Below are 21,699 nucleotides of genomic sequence, written 5' to 3' on the forward strand. Positions count from 1 at the left end.
TCCAAGAAATCCAGAATTTTTTTTTTGAAAATTTTGTTCATGCTTGGGCTTAATTATTTCTTGTGGTCAATCTGTGGACATTTGTGAGCGTCGCTTCTGGAAAGGAAAAGTCCTGCTCAAAGATAAGTCTGAACTTTTAAACATATCAGGTCCAACTCATCCCAAGTAAGTGGGAGAAGCTAAAGATGCAACCGAAACAAAAGCCCAGGTCTTAGGAGGTCAATGGGGTTACATTTCTTGGTTTACCGTGCCCACCTCTGGAAATGTTACATCATTTAACCCCTTTGAGAAACTTTTACTTTGTGTTGATTTTGGCACCCCCTATGGACAAAAAGGGTTTACTATAATCCTATACATGTCAGTAGGGTTTATTTCATGTTTAAATGTCTTTTTAATTTTAAAAATCAAATGATCCACTCTTCAACTATCTAAAAAATAGTAAGAAAAGGCCATCACTACAGCTTCCTGTTAATCCCTTCACCTCCACACCTGCAACAGTTCAAACAGAGCAATGGCAGAAATAGAAATAAGAAGTCTTATTGCTGGTGGTATAACTTGCTCTTATTGTTCATAAAGAGTTATCAGGTTTAATCTTAGTCAGCCTCTAAAACATCTAAAATCAAAATCACAGGAGCTTTAATGTCTTTGATATTTATTCACAGAAGAGTTTCTTGCTTTTTTAAAATCCTTCTTTGGTTTCCTTTTTAAAACTGGTTTGAAGGAAATTTCCTGTTATTATTATCCTTACATAGCTCCTTTATTTACTTATATCACCGCAGTGCAAACAGCATTAGTAATCCTATCATCCACTTTTACTCATCCCACAAATGCTGGATCTAATCCCAGTATGAGCTCAGAAATTATTTTCGATCCATAGCATGCAGGATCAGAAGCATATAGTGTCAGATGTGTTATGTAACATTTGTGTTTTAATCACATATTACATTCCTTTGTCAGCTCTGGTGAATTTTCTGCCCTATTTGTCTGATTTATATGGTTAAGTTCATATTCCAGATTTAAAGCCCTTCATACTTCCTACCTCCTAACCTCCTTTTATTAAAATTAAAAATAGAGGATATCCTGCCAAGTTCTGAGCGGAACTAAAAATGCTTCATGTATCGCTTTCTGTTTCCTCCTCTCCCTCTCCAAACTGACTTTCATTTATTGCTTTGCCTGAATCCATTTCATGAGTGCACACTGATCTCTGAAATTAATGCATTTTGATGGACTGTGCGGTTGGGTTTCATCAAAAGGAAAAGAAGGAGTTCCTGTGAGAGTTTCTGATTTGTTTTGTCAGGGGAGAAAATAGACCGTTCCACACTATAACAGATTTTCTGTGAATTTCAGACCGCGGTCATTCAAGGCAACAGTTCACAGTACTGGTCACACCCTTGTATGATTGTGTGTGGCCCTGTGCTGCTGACATGTGACTGTGATGGGTGGGTCCACTACACTGAGACTCTGAGCACGTTCAGCTTTCTATTTCACTGAAAGAATTTAGACCTCGGCAAATAAAAAGTGATCTCAAAGGGTTTTCTTGCCATTCTACCAACAAACTGAATTTTTTTGTAATAAATGTTGATATCTGCTGGCCTTCAGCTGGGTCACTGGATGTGAAAGAGCTCTGCAAGGAGGCAAACTCTGCTCAAAAAGAAAAAGTCCCAGTGAAAAAAGTGGAGCTGTTAGTGGTGAGGCTTTAATTTGAAAATCCAGTCTGCTGAAGATTCTAGGGATCTGACTTTGATTTTTTAAGCCCAGTCTTCTTAAGAAATTCAAAGTAAATGCATGTTAAAAATGAGGCTTTTCATTCTAAAATACAGTCTTCTGAAAGAGATTCTCAGGAAATATCTGTTATGATTTAGGCTCTTATTTTGAAAGCCTCAATCTCTTGAAAGTTATTGTGATGAAAATCAATTAAAGCATTATTTTGAAAGTCCAGCCTACTTCAGAGATTCTAATGAACTTAACTGAAAAGAAAAAATATGATTTTATTTTAAAAATCCAGTTTACTTTTAAGAGACAGTAGGAAATAACTTGAAATCATTTAGACGTTTATTTTGAAAGACCAGTCTACTTAAAAGAGACTACAGAACATTTCTTTTAAATTATATAGACTTTAATTTTGAAATTCCAGTCCATTTCAGAGATCCAAATTAACTGAATGTGAAAAAATGATCACCTTAAAAGAAGTTCTACTTAAAGGGGCTCTTAGAAACTATCTTTGATGGGTGGAAGGCTTTTATTGTGAAAGCCCAGTCCACATCAGAGATTTACATAACTGTAACTTAAAAAGGAGGCTTTTATTTTTGAAATACAGTCTACTTCAAGAGATTCAGATAAATTAACTTTAAATTATTTTAGCGTTTATTTCAAAAACCCCGTCCAACCAAAGAGATATTTAATCAACTTCCATGTAAAGCAATAAGTCTTTTATTTTGACAACCCAGTCTACTTCTTAAAGACTGCAGGAAATTACTTTAGCATGATTTAGACTTTTATTTTGAAAGTCTGGGCCACAGAAGAGATTGCAAAAAAGGATTGTTTTCAATTTGAGAAGGCAGTTTACTTTAAGAGATACCAAGCAACTAAGTAAGATATTTGAATCAATCAATGTAAAACAAAATACAAAGAAAAAATAAGGCTTTTATTTTCAAATATAATCTACTTGAAGAGATTTAGAAAGTTTAACCTGACATTATTTTGGCATTTATTTTGCTTAAAGAGATTTTAGTTAAATCACTTTGAAATGATCTAGGATTTCGTGCAAAAAATTAGCTCACATAAGAGATCAAAGTTAAAAGTAAAGATCAAGTTAAAAACAAAATGGGTGCTTTTACTTTGGAAGTCCAGTCCATTCAAAGAGATGATACCAAACCAGTGCTTTAATCACTGCATCTTGTTTTTTTTTTTTTTTTTAGAAAACGAACTTTATTTAACAGAGATGGCAGGAAATGTATTTAAAATTATTTAGACTTTTATTATGAAAGTCAATGTAATTGCATGTAATAAAAGACAGTCTGATTTAAGAAATTCTAACTAGCTTTGATGTTATTGTTTTTTTCATTTTGAAAGCCCAATCTTCAAATTTATTTGATGTAGAAAAACATTTAGGCTTTAAAAAAAAAAAAAAGTCTACTTCAAGAGATTATTAGGAACTAACTTTAAATGATATTGGCATTTATTTTAAAAATTCAGTCTATTTAAAATAGATTATAAGGAAATTACTTAAACATTATTGCAGCTTTCTTTTTAAATTTCCTGAGTACTTATGCAATTAAGTGAAACTATTACAAAGGTTTTGGTCTTGGAAGTGGGATAAATTTTGTTCCATCCCACTGTTTCATTCATTTCAATGGGATATTTTTTCTATACAAAGTTTTGGGCAATAGTGTGGCTATGATATCACATATTTACTTAAAAAGTCAGCGCATATCTGGTGATGAAATACTAAACGCTGAGTTTTACACAAAGCTGCAGGCAAAGTAATGAGCTTAAAAAAGGATGGAAGAGGAATGATAATACACAGAAAGAAACAAGGTGGATTGTTATCAGGTGCCTGTTTTTGCGCATGCAGCCACCTGAATAAATCATTTCCTTTCAGTTCCAACTACAACTAGAGCAAACATGGAAAGATTCTTCAGTATTACCTCGAGCTATTTTGTTGCACGCCTCTCTGTGACTTTCTCATCCGAGCATCGCTTACACTGAGGACAAAAGGTACACTCACCCTGTACACAAAGGCATAATGAGATCAGCTGGGGCCGAGGCTGGGCTGTGCTAAAGTGGGTCACTAGGTGTGCCAGGTGTGTCAATAGAGGGATGGTGGGATACAGCTTTGTATCTATGAGATCATTCAGCTCATATTTCTCCAGAATAAATAAAAAAAAAACTCTCTCACTTTGGTCTCAGCTGTCGGACATCAAATAAGTCAGCTGGCATGATAAACACAGTTACGTTTAACGTCTGATGGACAACAGTGGACTTAAAGGTCCTGTGAGAAGTTACATCTGGTTATTAAACAGACTGAGATAAAAACTGCTGCCTCTTTATGGCCTACAAAAGCAAAACAGACTATCAGTGGCAAGATGTATTATTTCGTTATACAGTTATTTTAAAAGTTGGTCAAAGCGGCCACAGGGTAGGTGTCAGAAAATATTAATACATGGTTTAAACAGTAAATATCCTCAATGTAGCCTTAGTTTTGCTGTTAAAAGAAAACATGCTGATATTTGTTTCATGCTCAATTGTAATTAAAGTATACAGGACAACATCAGCAGAGAGAAGATGAGCTACTTTGTCCACAGGGGGCGCCAAAATCAACAGAAAGTACAGTTCCTTACAGGACTTTAAGTATAATAAAAGTGATTTTTTTTTATTGATACTTTAGGCCTTGAGTAAACCTCTATAGTACTGTACAAATGAAACCAGTTTTGCCATTAAAACAGGCAACAAAACATGATTTTACACAAGAAACTCAACTTCATTTGAAGCTTAGGCTAAGTAAACTAGCCTCTAATGACAACATTGCTTCTGTCTTTCACCAGTTTACATGTGCATAGACATGCTCTGTTTGGCAATGTATGACAAGACGACTAAACAGCTGGCATTGATTGTCACAGCCCATATGACATCTATTGTGGGAAAACAATATGGTGGCTAATGCTAAGCTAGCAAAAGATACGATGGAAAATGGATGAAAAATTGACAAAAAGATGTTCATTATAGGAGTTACTGGTGGGGATTTAATCTTTAAAGACTCTGGAAAGTCACCAAGTTTAAGGCTTGCTAGAGAAGCTACTGTAAGGGCCACAAAGGCATGCACATATAGCATGATTAGAACAGCACAATGGAGGGCATACATGATTTATGGTTAAAAGGTTATCCAACTTTAAATAACCTGTGATACAAGTGTTGCTCCATTAAAGCTCAGTGCTGTGATGACAAAGACATTTTATTTCTACCAATTTCATCACAGTAAGAGTCCCCACTCCTTATGCTGATGAAAGACCTTTGTTTTGAATGAGAAATATCAAGAAATTTGGTGTAACTGCATTTATAAGCATAATGACCTGGTAGGATCAATAAGGATGTTAGTCACTAGAAATATCCCTGGTACAAAACCTTTAAAACTCCACCTCATATTGGAAGGGACTCATGGAAATAATTATTTGCCTTATTCTGTTGGTTGACTCCCACAGTAGGGTTTTGTGGTAAAAGGTTTAAATCTGTTAGCTCATAAAAATCGGACGTTTTTTGGAGCTGCTGTGCATGTTTCTTCCACAAAGATACGATTTCTGCCAAACATCTGAAATGGCCAAGAAGTGCTTATGAAATAAATGATTTCCAAAGCCAGCAAGGAACCAATGGAAGCCATGCCAACACCTTGGTGTAACATGTACAGTGCATCTCCTTTTGCTTTCTTCTCTTGTAACTGACACATTAAAACAACAACATCCTTAGGGATAGACTCGCTTGTCATTTTATGTTCAAATGATGCTGACAAGCTCTGTGGTATCTCATGCTAATTGTCCCGGTGTCATCATAAGCACATTCAAGGCAAGTAACGGCGAAAATATGGTTTATTTTGGTATAATCCTGTTATCCCTGGAAGGCTATGGAAAAACAGTAAACATAACTGAAATGGTACAAAAGAGGTCATTATATCAGTGTCTTGTATACTGAATGTGCACGTTGTTATGGAGATGTGAACTACCTTGAAAGAGCTGTGTACGAGGGTTTCATCCAGGTCGATCACCACACAGTTCTTGCCGTAGTCTGCTATACTGACCTCTGGCAGGAGGAACTTGGCTGGAGGCTGCCAAAACAAAACATCATTTACAGTGTTATATAGATGTTCTGTACAGGTGAGCACACACTTTTACTGCACAGTTGGGTGATTCAGAGTAACAATCTTCTGCATTGATGACATAACTGGGGATTTCACTTCACTTCTATTAAAGATTGAGTCAGGCTTAAGAAATCAAGAGTAAGACTGACAGGACTGGTATCTGCTCTTTCTTTGCCCAACACATAAAAAAAGTTTTTAGTGTTATTTCAAGGGCTTTGCCATGACTGTCTCAGAGAACCACTGTGCAAACATGCTGTTTAATTAGGAAAATTAATTTTAGTAACAGGTCAATTTTAGTACAGGACAAACTTGGTGTTCTTTACAATTAAAAGAGTTGTGAATCTGTTGCTATGGGTATTGGTTAAACTGTGACTGGCAACCTCAGATATTAAAACCCTACAGTGAGATGCTGCATTTGTCAGAATGGAAATACAAACTTTCAAAATAAAATTGGATTAAACCTCTGCTTAGTGTTAGGGTAAGGATCAAGGTAAGGGTTAAAATGGGATAAAAAAGTTAAAAGTAAAAAAATCTGACCTGCAAAACCTGATTAGAAAACATTTAATCAAGCCGAGTACCCCAGTCTTCTTACAGGAAAAACGCTTCTCTTCCATGAAAGTATTATTGCAGCTAACGAAACTGAAGCTAAAGCTAACAAGGCTGCATTAGCTATGTAAACTACTTAGGTAACGTAGCTACATAGCAATATCCAAAGCTCATGGAGCTATGTTATATATGTAAGTTACATTAGCTATGTAAACTACCTAGGTAACATAGCTACATAGCTATATCCAAAGCTCATGGAGCTCTGTTATATATGTGAGCTACATTAGCTATGTAAACTACGTAAATAAGTAACTACTTAGCTAAATATAAAGCCCATGAAGCTACATTAGCTTCATAAGTTATAAAGGTAATGTAACTATGTAGCTAAATCTAAAACTTAAGGAGTCACCTAAGCTACATAACCTACATAGTTAATGTGGCTACATAGCTTAATCTAAAGCTTATAAACCCACATCAGTTACGCTAGCTATATAAAGTATATATGTAACATAGCTACATATCAAACATAGCTAAAGCTAATGTAGCTATGTTAGGTACAATATATTATGCCAGGTTTGCTAAAGCTAGACCTGTTTTAGAAGTAGAAATGCAAACAGTGGCTTACTTTAGCCAATATAGCTTTAGCTTAAGATACTGAAGCTACATTGGCTGATATTCTACGTAGTAACCCTAACTACATAGCTAGCGATGCTATATTAGCTTTGGCTAAGGCTACCAAAGCTAAAGCAAGCCACCTTTCACATAACTACTTCTACATTGTGTTGATAAATAATTTAATGCTGGATTAGACCTCTGCCCTTTTTCTGTTTTATTTGTGAAACGATACATAGTCTGTAATGTTTGCAATGTGGTTATTTCATGAATGTAAGTGACAAACTGAATACAGTTGAATTGCTTCTAAAACATACCAATAAACTACATCCCTTCTGTTCTTGCAAAGGTGGCGTCTCACAGTAGTGGTCTGCAAGATGGGGTGTCTGAGATCTTTGGTCTACAACCAGACCCCTCTCATAAGGTGTTTGGAAGTATCATCATTTTGGATATCGGCTAAATAAAAAGATACCTATTTTTAATTTAGAAATGTATTTTTAGTAATCAAATAACAAATGCATATTGTGTCTTCACAAATGTTACCACTGATATGTGCCACTGCTTCAGCTACTGACATCAAACATTAAAGAGGATAGTCACCTCTGCTGTTTGAAAAGAGAAAAAGAACTGCAGTATATATTCTATCAATTAAAATCATCCATGTCTGTGTTGGTTTTAACTGTATTGCTAAACATTGTTGTAAATAACCAAAACAACTTCAGTGGAAAAGTTTTATCTGTGAGCATGTAGACATTTTATCCATTGGATGGAGGCCTGAGCATTAACAGCTCTGCTTTCACTTCATTTTAATGCAATCAGATGAAACTCATATTTGTTGTCTAATTCGACTAGCAGGCCTAAAACCAAGCATAACCTTAAAGGTGAGAATCCTGCTTATCTCAAATAGGACACTACCTTACAGCTTAATTTTTTTATCTGTTTGGTTCTAATTGTGGTTTGGCTTTAGGAGTCCCTGCTGATATTTCCTGTCCGACCTCATGTTGACGGCTGCTGACTGTTGCCTTTAGGGTCAGTGAGAAAAAGGAGGCACTTATGTCCTTTGCCAAGCATGCCTAGGGTTACAGACAGGCAGTGGGCAGATGGTGCAGCAATAGGAGGCACACACAGCATAACTCCAAGCCTTCATGCACACACAGGTCGATTTAGAGGTGAGGAGCAAGGACTTTATTGGTCTTACAAACACATTTACAGTTTATTATCAACTTCCTGCACGTATGTAAGCATTAGTGCGTTTTGTCGCCTCTCCCTGTATTTATCAGGCCTTTATCTCCAGTCTGCATGCTATTTCCTGTGTACAAGGACACTTAATGACATCCTGTGCTGAACATGATTTACACATGCAGGTTGAGCAAATGCATCAAAACTTATTGGAACCTTGACCTGTGAAACCAGAGAGCTCAAAGTAAACGCATCTCACCGCTATAGGACTCTTGTTCAAAGCATTAACACAAGATAACAAGAAGAGATGTGCTACCTAGCTCCCCTGCTCTATAAAAACTGCACTCTGACAGGTCTTTCCACGAAACCGTAAAACACTGTTCTCATTTCATGGATGAATCTCACATATTGGGGGAGAAAAGCGGTTAAAAGTGACTTTCTTAGTTTGGGTCATAATTTGGCTTTTTTTTTTTAAGATTTATTTTTGGGCTTTTTATGCCTTTATTTGATAGAGGAAGGACAGTAGATAGACTTGGAAACAGGGAAGAGAGCGGGGAGAGACATGGGGCAAAGGGCCACAGGCCGGATTTGAACCGGGGCCGCCCGCGTACATGGGTAGCGCCTTAAACCACTGAACCACCTGTGCTCCCATAATTTGGCATTTTTGACAAAATTAAAGATAAATAAAAGGACCTATTTAATGGAAAAGGGAAAACTGATTTGTACATCGTAATGTCAATTAAACTAAAATATGTCAGGTAAAGTAAGTGACTGCATAAATATTCATCTCTTCAAGCCAACATTTAGTAGATGCACCTTTGGCAAAGACAGCACTGAGTCTGTGGATAGGTCTCAATCAGAATGCAATTCTGCAAACTACAATTCGACTCCATTCGTTTTTGCAAAACTGCTCAAGCTCTGTCAGGTGATTGGGCATGAACAGCCCTATTCAAGTCCAGCCACAAATTCCCTATTGGATTGAGGTCTGGGCTTTGACTTGGCCACTCCAGAACATTCACCTGTTGTCTTCAAACCATTTCTGTGTAGTTTTTCTGTATACTTTGGGTAATTGTCCTGCTAGAAAATAAATCTTCTCCCAAGCTGCAGTTCTCTTGTAGTTCTATTTTACCCTCTACGAGCTTTACAAGGCTAGCTGCCGAGAAGCATCCCCACAGCATGATGCTGCCACCACTGTGCTTCACAGTGAGGATGGTGTGTTTGTGGCAGTGTTTGGTGGCTGCCAAAGTGTCTGGTCTGATGGCCAAATCTTGCACGCTCACTCAGTTTGTGAGGACGGCCTGATCTAGGTAGATTCACACATGAGCCATATTCCTTCCATTTCTTGATGATGGATTTAACCAAATTCCAGGGGATGTTCAGTGCCTTGGAAGTTTTTTTGTATCCATCTCCCAACTTATACTTTTAAACAACATCCTCTCTGAGTTTTCTTGGGTGTTCTTATGTCTTCATGGTGTAATGGTAGCCAGGAAAACTTATTAACCAGCAACTAGACCTTCCAGACACAGGTGTTTTTATACTACAATCATTTGAGACACATTACACTAACTGTGAGACTACTAGTACCAATCGGCTAGACCTATGTTGAATTAGGTCAGCCACTTTAAAGGGGGTGAATATTTATGTCATCACTTATTTTACATTACATGGCATTTTTGATTGGCATTACTTTACAGAAATCTATTTTCACTTTGGTATGAAAGGTATTTTGTAAAATTTTTGTGTAAAAAAAACTAAATTTTATATTGATTTATAAAATCAATACAAGGGTAAAACATCCACGGGGGTGAATACTTTTTATAGGCACTTTATTTGTTCCAGCTCAACCCAAAAAGCTGCAGGAAAAAAAAAACAAACAATAAAACTTAGGTCTCAGAGGTTAATAGAAACCTGTGTATGCCCTTTTATTAAAATGAGGCCAGAATATAAGAAGTCAGCATGCCTATAAATGGATTATAATGAAGAATTTTGTCCATCGGTGTAGTCGTGTGTTTTTACAGATTTGTTGAAGAGCTCTCTTGGTGGTCTGTTTTCTGATGATGCTTCTAACACTCCCAAACAGTAAAGAATGACGCACATGAAACCCGTCCAGGTCATCTAGAGTTATTTAAGCCGCCTCTCAGATTCCTCACACAGATATTTAAAAGTTAAAAAAAAAAAAACAGACTTCCTCACAACATGCACTTCCAGCCTTTGAAGGGAGTGTCTGCTGGGTGGTGGAGTTTAAAGCTTGGCTGCAATGTGGGATGCTGGGAGTGTGAATATTCTAAATTACAGTAAACCACAGGCACCACATTGAATCCAAAATAGCTAAATGGACTGCAGTTTCAGCAGAAATGAAGAAGGGATTTGATAAATTATGCTTTCTGAATGTCTGATGACGTATGAGTGGGGGCGTCACCAGGATTTCTGAGCCCCTGGTAAAGACACCACATTGACCCTCACAGCTTTAGGCCATCTGCAACAAGACTGATCGATTCTGTACTGCTGTTTTCATGCCTACTTCTGGGTGGTAGGTGTCAGATACAGTGATTAACAACCTTAGCAGAAAATGTTTTAGTTAGTCATTCCTCAAGCAGGCTCGAGCCCCAAGTCCAGTTTGTCTGACTAGTCTGAGAGCCTCGGTACCACACTGAAGTACGGGAACCTTTCCTGGCTCTGGCACCGATGGAAGAAGTGTGCTTCAGCATTGTATGACTGTATAAAATCGACATGACCGTTCTTAACAGTCATTTAAAACAGTGGATGGATGTTAGGGAGATGCATTTGACTAAAACGACTCAAAATAAGCCATACAGTGAGTAAATTAACTGTTGTTTGTGTTTTTCTCCATTGTGCTGACTTTGTGAGGCCACCCATCTTGTAAACTAAGTGTGTCATATTGTAACGTGATGACATATCCATGTACAGGTCTGGCTGGGCTTAGACCGATGTGAATGCAGGCTATGGGGGACTGGGGAGGGGAGGACAAGTGTGCTTCGGTGCAGTAGGGGACAACTAGCTCTCTAGTGTAAGAGCACGCTTACTGATCGACACAAAAAAGCTGAAGCTGAAAAAAAAAACTTACATTTTAAAAGCAAGGTCCATAAGAGAGTAATGACTCAATAACAGTGCATCTTTTGCAGCCTCTTCAAACTGTTTTAAAGCATTCACACTTGTTTGACTGAGTGAACATTGAACATTTTTTATAGAAAAGGTGAATAAGAGTAAACATGGTGTTCATCTATACTGCAATGTTTATTTTAACAATGACTTACAGACAAACTACGATGAGAATTAGGCCCACTAACAAACAAACTGAAATGCATTTTTTTCAAATTCTGAGACTAAAGTCAGAGTTTTCAGTTTAACACCAGAATTCTGAGATTAAAGCCATAATTCTTAGATTAAAAACAGAAAAAGACAAAAAAAGGGGAATTCTAATATTAGAGTCATAACTCTGAGACAAGAAACAGAAAATGCAGAACAAAAAAAGCAATTCTGAGATTAACGTCAGCTTTTCACTTCTAAATCTGGATTCTGACTGCAAAGTAAGAATTCTGAGAAATAAATGTCAAAATCCTGAGATTTAACTCAGTACTGAGAGATTTAAGATAGAATTCAGAGAAAAAAAATGAAATTCTGAGATTTACATCAAAATTCTGACTTTGGGGTCTGAATTCTGAGTGAAAAAGTCAAATTCTGAGATTTAAGTCAGTATTGAGAGATTAAAGTCATAATTCTGTGATTAAACACAAAAAAGCCAAAGAAAAAAAAAACACAATTCTGTGAAATAAAAGTCAAAATTATGAGATTAATCTCAGGACTCAATAATCTTGATTTCAGAATTCAGAGAAAAAAGTCAAATCCTGAGATTAAAGTCAGAATCAGGGGATTTAAGTGGGAATTCTGAGAAAAAAAAATCATAATTCTGAGATTAAACCTTGAATTCTGAAAAAAAACCTGAATTTGGGGATTAAAGTCAGAATTTTGACTCCAAAGTCGAAAAAAAAAAAAATCATGGTTCTGACTATTTTTCTGTGGCTTTTCTTTTGCTGACTTCAGTCTCAGAATTATGACCTTTTTTTCTCAGGTATGTGGGGGTTTTTTTCCTAGAATTGAGGGGAAAAAAAAATCTTGATTTTATCTTGAATATTTTTTCAGTGGCCCTAATCCTCTTCCTTGTCAAACCAAACTAAACTACATCTGTATGTCAGGCCCAATAAGACCCTTTCCTCCACTGGGGTTTTTGGTAGTCAGCCCCACTGTTCCCCCCGCTATGATATCCACAGATACAAGTTTCCTTCATATTGCCTAGCTGTAGCTCATGACCACTGACTGCATGTTCATGATGAAATCTTTCTCAATACAGACACTAATTTAATCAACTGATTTAAAGACACTTCTTCCATTTGAGGAGTCAAACTGCAGCTGAAAGGTCTGTCGTAAAATTCAATAAATTTGATCTAGTAAGAAAATCAATCTCATGTTCTGTACCAGTGGACGAATGGACTTGAAGTCAAAGCCTTAAATGGTTCGAATGATAATAAAAAGGCTTTTCTTTTTACTGACTGAGCGATCGCAAGGTAAGAGGAATAAAGCAACACGCTGAAAGCCTCATGATTCTCCGAGCAAAATTTCATCTGAGGGCAGAGAACAATCACCTTTGTGTCAACATCCACATGCAGCAAGAATGATGAAGCGCGGCGAGTGGAGCGGAGGGGAGGGGGTTACTGTGATGGAGCGGGGTGGATGAAGAAAAATGAATGATAATAATAATACATACACTGGGGATGGGGATGACCTGGACCTGGTCACACTGGAGAAAACAAATAGAGAGAGAGAAGAGAGAGAGTGGTTGAGATACAGAGTGGAGGAAACAGACAAAAAACAAAGCAAGAAAGTAAAAAGAAAAACAGAGAGAAGTCTTTGCAAGAAATCGACAACAACATCAATACTGTAATCAAGTAATGCTGAGAAAGAAGGGGACAGAGAAAAGGGGACATGCTGTGAGAGAAAGGGAAAACGACTCACACAAAAACAAACAGAGCTGCCATAGTAACAAATATGGCTGCCCAGAAATCCAGCAACAAAACAGTGCTGGGAGGGACTATAACAAGCCTTTTTATAGCAAGATTCTCGAGGTTTGTTCTCAATAAGATTGGCTCATTGTTAAGATACAGGCTCCGAAATGGGTCAGCACTGACCTCACGTACAGTATCTGTAAAGGGCCACACATTCCTCCCCTGAATGAGACATTTGCAGGTAAACAAGAGTAGAAATGTGACACCATTTCACTCCATTTTTAGCCCAGAGTACCTGCCTTGGCAGCAGAATGTCCTGTTTGTGGAGGAGCTCTGGCTTTGGCGCCTTTTCCACGGCCAGAACATTCGCTTCACACGTCCTCACTACACTGGTCGGACTGTTGAGGAAGGGGGGGAGGGGGGACAAGGGTGCCAGGCAATCCATCACACCGGACACGCACAAGGCCCACTTCATTTGGATTTAAGAAGAGAGCAGAGCATGTGTATTGCCATAGGTGTACGTGCAAGGTTATGCAGAAGAGCGAGAGTGTGCGTGAGCTTTAAGGGTGTTCTATGTGTGTACGGTTGTGTGCGTAGGCAGATATCGAAGAATGCAAGATGGGAAGCGAGCCCGTATTTTCAAGCAGTGGATGGTAAACAACCTCTGGGTTCAACGGGTTTGAGGCAGCTGGAAAAATTTGTGGAGGGAGCTCAGAGAGGCTCTCTACAGGGGAAGGCAAACCCCCTAACAAGCTCTCCGTAACAAAACCAAACAAATGTTACTTGTTACTGCACTGCTCCAGTCAAAATAGGATTTCTATCATATGCTAACTAATCCTCTAAAGGTTTTTAAGACATGAGGATGCAAGTGGTGTGTAATTTGGACTCTGGCCAGATATGATGTACAAGCCTCACCTTGGGAGGGCTGCCATTCTCCTCTGGCGGTGGGGGAAGAGAAAGTGTCTTGTTGTTGGTGGGTGGTGCCTCCACATGATAGTCATTGTAGTTTCGGAAGCAGCAGAAGAAGGGGCTGAAGATGCTGCGGCTCCGGTGCTTCTTTAGGCTGCTGTTAGATTGGGAGACTGGAAGAGAGAAGGAAACATAAGAAGTGAATGCACAAGGTTTGATAAAAGAAAGCAAGTGGTGTAAAAATAATTCTTATTAGGGGTGTCAAGATTGATTGCACAAGCTGCAATTGATGCATTAATTTTTTAAATCACAATTAATCCCATGCTTTATTGTCTGTTTCAACACACTCTGTTTAATCTACCGCATCGTCTCCCTGCAGCCACAGTGGCTCAAAATTAGTCCACTACGGCTCCTTAGGGTATCGTTTCACTTTAAAGAACCCACAGACAGCTGATTGGATGAGTGAAATATCACCTGGACCTTGTGATATCAAACAATTACCTTTGAACTATCCTTTTCAATCCATAACAAGATCCTTTTTCCTTGGTTAAGCTTATATCACAATCATTGATCTCTCTATAAAAGCCAGCCTGTATCCAAACAGTAAGTCAATTACCCTTAAAATAGAAGAGGAATTAAAAATGTCACATAAACAGTTTAAAATGTCAAACTGTGAACTTTCAGACTTCGATAAAAACTCGTATGGGACGCAAAAAAGCAAAAGTTATTACAAGCCCTACATTAAAAATGTTACAGAGCATCACATATAAGAACACACTGATAGCTTGTGAAATCAAGGATGAGAAAACTAAAAAAAAAAAAACCCTCTAAAGCTAACAGCTAACTTTAGCCTGATTTTGGTTGGAGCAGTCGAGTAAAGAGCATGATTTAAAACATGGTAAAGGCTTTAGTACATCTGTATGTTAAATAAACAAGATAAATTATGTTAGTTTGTCCTTTTTGTCCTGCTAAGAGTATTTTAAACTTACAAAGTGGGTGATCAGCTGTTTCCTGTCTTTGTACTAGTCATCTTCTCACTAGCTAGCCTGAACTGTTTCAGCTAAAAGTGAATAAACAGATACATAAAACAAATTTGTTTCATATCTGTACTTTTTAAGCAAGCAAACAAAATCTGTCATTTTGGAGGCTTGTGTTAACTATTTCCACCAGACAGTGATGGTCCAGCTGTTTCTGGTCTTTGGGAAAATTAGCTAGTCTAGCTAACTGCCTTGTTAGCTGTATCCAAACAGGATAGCTATTCATATTGAACAAACTTTATTAATTAAGTTATCAGCCTTTAATCAACAACAATTTCCAAAAGCACAGTGTAAAAAGTTGAAGTACCATTTTATGAACGTTGAAAAGGGCAGACTATTGCATTTTAGGATGCACGTGGTTTGAACTTATGAGGCATAGGATGAGAAGATTAATCCAAAACTACGAGATAACAGCTAGCGTAATCTAATTCTGGTCAGATAAATCCAGCTAATAACACCACATAGAAAGAAGAGGTGCCTTATGTCTCTATTTTTGATTTGAAAAATGATAAAATGTGTTGGTTTGTGTGGTTCTTGTTTGTTTTTTTTTTCACCACAAAATTGCCAGCTGTTTTGTTTTGCTAGCAAGCTCATATGACTAGCCTTTTCCTTATAAGAGTAGTTTTGCAAAGTAGACTACCATTTACAAGGAAATATGTCATCTTTGTTTTATTGTTAAAAAAATAAACATGAAAACAAAGGTTACTGTGTAGTGGTAAATTTTTTTACTGCCACGGTAAAACTAAGCAATTGTTAATTAGCTGACCATGCTAACTGACTCATAGCATTATATTTAAATGTGTAAGAAGTGTTGCTTCCTCATTTAACTCAGTAATATCAACAAAAAGTACATGGTAACTGCCATGTACAGCCTTATCACTTTGCTATTACATATTAGACTGTATGCTTTAATGTTTTTGTTCTTTTAATCTCAAAGGTCCTAAATAATGTTTGCAGATAACAATATCATGTTTCTAAAGTTTAGAACATCTAGGTGTAGACTCATATTTTACAGCTGTCAAACATATGGAGAGGGGTCTGCCAGCAGGCCTTACATCTCTGACGGCCACTCTGATCGACAGTCTGTTTCAGAATGGAAATACATGCTTTAACATTCTAAATAAAATCTGATTAAACTTCCATTTAGGGTAAGGGTAAGGGTAATGGTTAGGTCACCAAAAGTTAAAAATTAATAACCTGACCTGCAAAGCCTGATTATGTAATGTTTAAAAACACAACATAAACGGTCTGCTTACAGGAAAAAAAGCTTGGCCAACATGAAAGCATTCTTCCACAGCCAATGTAGCTACATAGCTATCCAACTATGTAGCTAAAGCTAAGCTCAGAAAGCACCCAGGTAACCTACATAAGCTTTGGCTATGTTTGCGAAAGCTCATGTTGCAAAATGCAATTTAGCTACCACTTTAGATAGGATAGCCTACCTTAACCTGTGACTCCTTAACTACATGAGGCTCTTTTGCGACTATAGTTGTAGCTACTTAAAGTCCTAATTGGAACAAAAAAAAACAAAAAGGAGGTCCACAAACATACATCAGTTCCTGGAAGGGGGAGTACAACCTCCAAACCCATCAGCTTTGTGCATCAAATTAAACCAAAATGCGATACCTTACGGCTGTCAGTTTATCTCTGGCTGCTGCTGCTGAAGCCATTTAGAAACATTTTCACCTCATTCACTTAAATCAGCCCTGGTAAGCACTCCCAAACTTTGTAGGAGGACTTCATAGTTAAAAAAAAGTAATCTAATGTTTACATAAAATATGGCAGGATAAATCGCTTACTAAATCAAGTGACACATAAAGTTTTGATGTGCTCAAGATTGGATTTAACAAAGAATTAGTGAGAAATGTGGAAAAATTCCAATATGTTTGTCTTCCCAGCAAAATGAGATCAATGTAAAAGATGGAATCATGACTTGTTTAACTTCTTAACACAAGCTCTGCTCAGTTTACACCAGTTCTAAAAATTTATTAATCAATAAGGGTTTCAATATCAGTAAAAATCAATGAAAATCTCTTTGCTATTTGTCCAATAGATCAAAGCTATAGCTTTTCATTCATTAATAAGCCATAACTGTTCTCCCTATCTCAAATTCAAAATGTTTCCCCACAAAAGGTACTTTGTGATACCAACAATGGCCTTTCAGCTTGAACCAGGTGCTGTTTTAGTGCCATTTCCCGGAAAAGAATCCTCTTTAAAGAAGCTGTGTTTAACTTGAGCACTGAAGCAATGCTCGCTCTTTCAGACAGACTGTGTTACGTGCATCGTCACATCATCATGTCAAAGGGGGCTGAGGTATATGCTGTTCAAACAGTTAGGCGTGGGCTCATGCAGTAAGGAGCAGGGGACAAAAATAGCCATCATCAGCGTTCCCTCAGGGAAGGAAGTCTAGTTAATTAATGTCACGAAATAAGAAGTGGAGAAGACGGATGGATATCAGAAATGCTAGAGACTGAGGCAGGATATAGTACTGGAACTTTCACATTAGAAGTACCTAAATGTACAATAGCATCCAGTAAATAAAGGAAGGAAACACTGAGTATTTGACTGTAACAGACAGTAATGAAACCTTCATTCAGATGCTTGTCAGGAAGGTTGATGAGTGGCTTAGCACTGCAAAGCTCCAGGGAGAAAACAACATACACATATAGGTCCCTGGTTACATCATTCCTCCTTGTCTCTGAAGCTCATGGCCTACTTTTCCTGTGACGGAGGAGAAACAAGCAGGCTTGCATGGTCTATAGGCTCTGCAATGTTCTATCATAGATTTCTACATTTCATGTCGGTGAGGGCAACAGGATAAAAATAGAAAATTTAGGCAGCTCAAATCTGACAGCGCAGTTCCCCCGAGGAGTTCCTGAAGTAGAAATTCAGCCAGCTTAATTGCCTCAAAGGTAATATTTTTTTTTTCAGGCATAGAAATCCCAAATCTGTTCAGGACTTTGAAGTGTCCACGAAACTGACTTCAGCCTGAGTCGTCATTTTCGTGCCTCGGAGCGGCCGTCACACAGCGTCCCCGTTTGCCGCTGTCTTGTTAACGTGCTCATACAGCCGTGTGACACAGGCAGCCCAGTTAGCCATGCATGCTGAGGCTGTTCGCAGTCTGTTCGCAGAGACTTCAGATTGATGCCTGGAACTGTCCTCCGGATGCTCCGGTTGGATATGACAGGCTGCGGGCAGTTCTTCTTCGCCTTTGTACTCTTCGTCTTTGTAGTCCATGGCTTACTGAGCCTCCTCCTCTTCCAGATAGATGCTCCCGAGAAGTAACACTTGGGTAAACAAACACAAATAAACAGTGGGAACAGGAAGGCAACATGCTGTGATACTTATAACCTGGGAGGTGTAAAAGGATGTGCTCTGCTCTTGCTGATTTGATGCAGAGCAGATACAGAATACTGATTAAACTATGAGGGCAGGTAAGCACTTCTATTTCTTTCGTCTGGACCTCAAGAAGAAACTAAAACATTCATTCTTATATACGGGCAATGCATTAAGTCTGAAGCAGAGGAACTCCTCTGATTAGAGCAAAATAACCTCATAAGAGCAAGGTCATAAATAAAATGTATAAACATTTCCACTGCAGCATAAAAATCTCATTAATTCAAAATGATTTGACAGTTTGTAAAAATGATCTAATGTTTTTTGCTCTGTGTGTGGAAATGTACTTTGTAATGTTCATAGCCATTGGTTCCCCACCTGGGGTACAGGACTCCCCCAAAGCTCTGATGGGAGGTGTCTGCTCTGTCTGTCTGCTCCACGTCTCACACAATTAGATTTGCTCATGTTCATTAAAAGTATGGTAAAACACTCAATTGATTGTCCACAAAAGTTTTTTTTAATATAAAAGGGTGTTTTGGGCCTTTATGTTACGATTTTATCAATAAAAATAATGAAAATGTATGTTTGTGTTCATAATGATGATGGGTTGTGATGTAATTTCTCTTTTAATCACCAACAAGAGAAAATAAATCAGCAACAACTCTGATGAGCAAATACAGTTAATACACCACCATCAGACCCTGTTTTAATTTTAGCTTTTAAAATGATTTAGCTGTTCCGATAAAATACAAATACAATTCAATGAAATTAGTACACGTAGCAGACCTGGTTGCTTTTTTCCTAGTTCCAATATGGACTAGGATTAATTAAAGCGATTAACATTTTACAATCGTGGTTGCCAGTTTAGCTCAGTGGGTGAAGAGACTGGTTGCTGAAGTTTTGGGAGAGGAATGTTGTCCCATTCTTGTCTGATGTAGGATTCTAGCCGCTCATTTCATTTCATGATGCTCAAAATGTTTTCGACTGGTCTGAACTGCAGACAGGCCAGTTCAGCAACCAGATTCTTCTACTGTAAAGAAATGCTGCTGTAACAGATGTGGTTTAGCATTGTCTTACGGAAAAATCCAAGGCCGTCCCTGAAAAAGACATTGTCTGGATGGAAGCATATAAAATCTACTTATACTTCTCAGCATTAATAGTTTCTTTCCAGATGTGTAAAGCTGTCCACGACATCGGCACTAATGCAACCCCTATACCATCAGAGATGCAGGCTTTTGAACTATGTGCTGATAACAAGCCAGATGGTCCTTAATAGGGTTGTTCCGATTCCAGTACCAGTATTGGAAAAAAGTCCGATACTGCTTAAAATGCAGGTGTTCGCATCGGCAAGTACACATGTTTATGCATCGATCCGATACCGTTTGGTTTAGCTTTATATTTTGCTTCATTTACCCATGCTAAATGTTAGTACTATGAACCCAACTCTTTCCCTCTGCCAGAAAGCACTGCATGCATGGGCTGCCGTTTTTAAGGCAGCGAAGAAGAATCAAAGGTCCCACTGCAGCAGCAAAGAATGGTGGTTTTCTCTGAATGTGATTGTTAAAATGCCTTCCAGACCTGCGCTGTCGTACACAACAAGAAGTGGCACAGTGGATCAAAAGCTACATAACTTTTGAGCCATAAATCGCTGCCTCTCACTTGTTTTTCCTCTTGAAATTAGGCGTTGTTCCTTCCCACTGACATTATTGATGCCTTTGAATCCCGTGGGCAGCATTTTCAGCGAGTCAGGAACTCGTGTGACTTTTGGGGACACTAATGATTAAATCCACACCAATAAACCCATTATTGAATGTGTTTTTATCCATTTTAATCCAATTACAATAATTTATTACTGCTAGCTCGAATGCTAACTCGAATGCTAACTGCCATATTGTTCACCCATTGTGAGGGTCTGTCAGCCAATCGCAGATGGAGAGATAGAGATAGCCTGTGATGCAGCCCCCTGTATTATTGCTATTTTATTTTATTTATCAGTAAAACTTAATAATCAGCAGAAAATCAACTTTAGGGTCACAGAGATGCTGTAGATTATGATTCTAATTGTTGAGCCATGTTCTGAGTCAAATATAGGTCTAAAATAATTTGCTAGTCTGCACAGTCAACCCAGAAAGTTCACAATGGTATCGGATCAGTACTCGATATCGGCCAATACCCATCACCTTTAACCTGACACGTCAGATGGATTTGTTTCACACATCCATCTGGAAAACCTTCAATACTAAGCGTTTGGAAAAGGGCAGAGGCTTAGACAAAAATTGTGATTGGATGAACATTATGTCTGTCACATCTTTACGGGCAAATCAGAGCAACAAAACACGTGACGTAGCCGCGACTGAGGTGTGTATGTGCAGCCACTGAGGAATAATGCTAGCCCTGGTGACCGTAGTACACAACTTTGGTCGTTTTTGAAAAGGAAACAACTCACTGCTGTTCTTTCTTCTGCTCTTCCGCCATAATTGCACCGGCCTCTTGTCGCTGCTTGCTAACATCACAACTCCACTGCGCCTGAAAGTACTGCCGCTTGTCACTGATTGGTCCTGTCACTTTCTAACTGGGCCCAAATGGTTCAGACGGGAGCTTTGTAAGATGGATTTGCCAGTGAGAAACACGGAAACGGGCACATCCATCTGCTTTGCAAGATTACAACACCTTGGTATCGGAATAGTATCAGGAAGGATCAAATGGTATAGGAACATCCATAGTCCTTAACCTCTATAGTTCATGATTTCCAGGAATAATTTAAAATTTTGATTCATTTGACCACAGAACAGTTTTCCATTTTGCTTCAGTCCATTTAAAATGAGCTTTGGCCCAGAAAGGGTGGTAGTGTTTATGGATCATGTTCACATGGCTTCTGCCCTGCAGGCCTGAAGGCCATGAGCATCCAATATATTGACCTTTGGCCTTGTCCCTTGCACACAAGATTTCTCCAGATTCTCTAAATCTTTTAATGATGTTATGAACTGTGGATGGTGGGATATTCAAAGCCCAAGCAATTTCACATTGAGGATGTTTTTATGGAGACTGTTCCATAATTTTTAGATGCAGTTTTCTGCAGATTAGTGAATGTCTGCCTATATTTACTTCTGAGAGACTCTGCCTCTCTAAAATGCTCCTTTTACACCCGTCATGTTACTGACATGTTGCCATTTAACCTAATTAGTTGCAAAATGCTCCTCAAGCTGTTTTT

The 21,699-nt window shown here is 38.2% G+C and overlaps 1 protein-coding gene across 2 annotated transcripts in view; it reads right to left on the reverse strand.

The window, feature by feature from the left end:
* Window positions 1–21,699, reverse strand: part of ctdspla (CTD (carboxy-terminal domain, RNA polymerase II, polypeptide A) small phosphatase-like a) — a 66,047-nt gene that overhangs the window by 11,279 nt on the left and 33,069 nt on the right. Inside the window, exons 2-4 of one of the 2 annotated variants that reach the window (XM_041814317.1) lie at window positions 14,122–14,288; window positions 12,969–13,001; window positions 5,714–5,815 (exon numbers count right to left, since the gene is read on the reverse strand). In XM_041814317.1, the coding sequence (XP_041670251.1) occupies window positions 5,714–5,815; window positions 12,969–13,001; window positions 14,122–14,288 (302 nt within the window). The remainder of the gene's footprint in view (window positions 1–5,713; window positions 5,816–12,968; window positions 13,002–14,121; window positions 14,289–21,699) is intronic. The other variant, XM_041814318.1, reaches the window with a different exon arrangement.

The sequence above is a fragment of the Cheilinus undulatus genome, linkage group 19, assembly GCF_018320785.1.
Source record: "Cheilinus undulatus linkage group 19, ASM1832078v1, whole genome shotgun sequence".
NCBI lineage: Eukaryota > Metazoa > Chordata > Actinopteri > Labriformes > Labridae > Cheilinus > Cheilinus undulatus.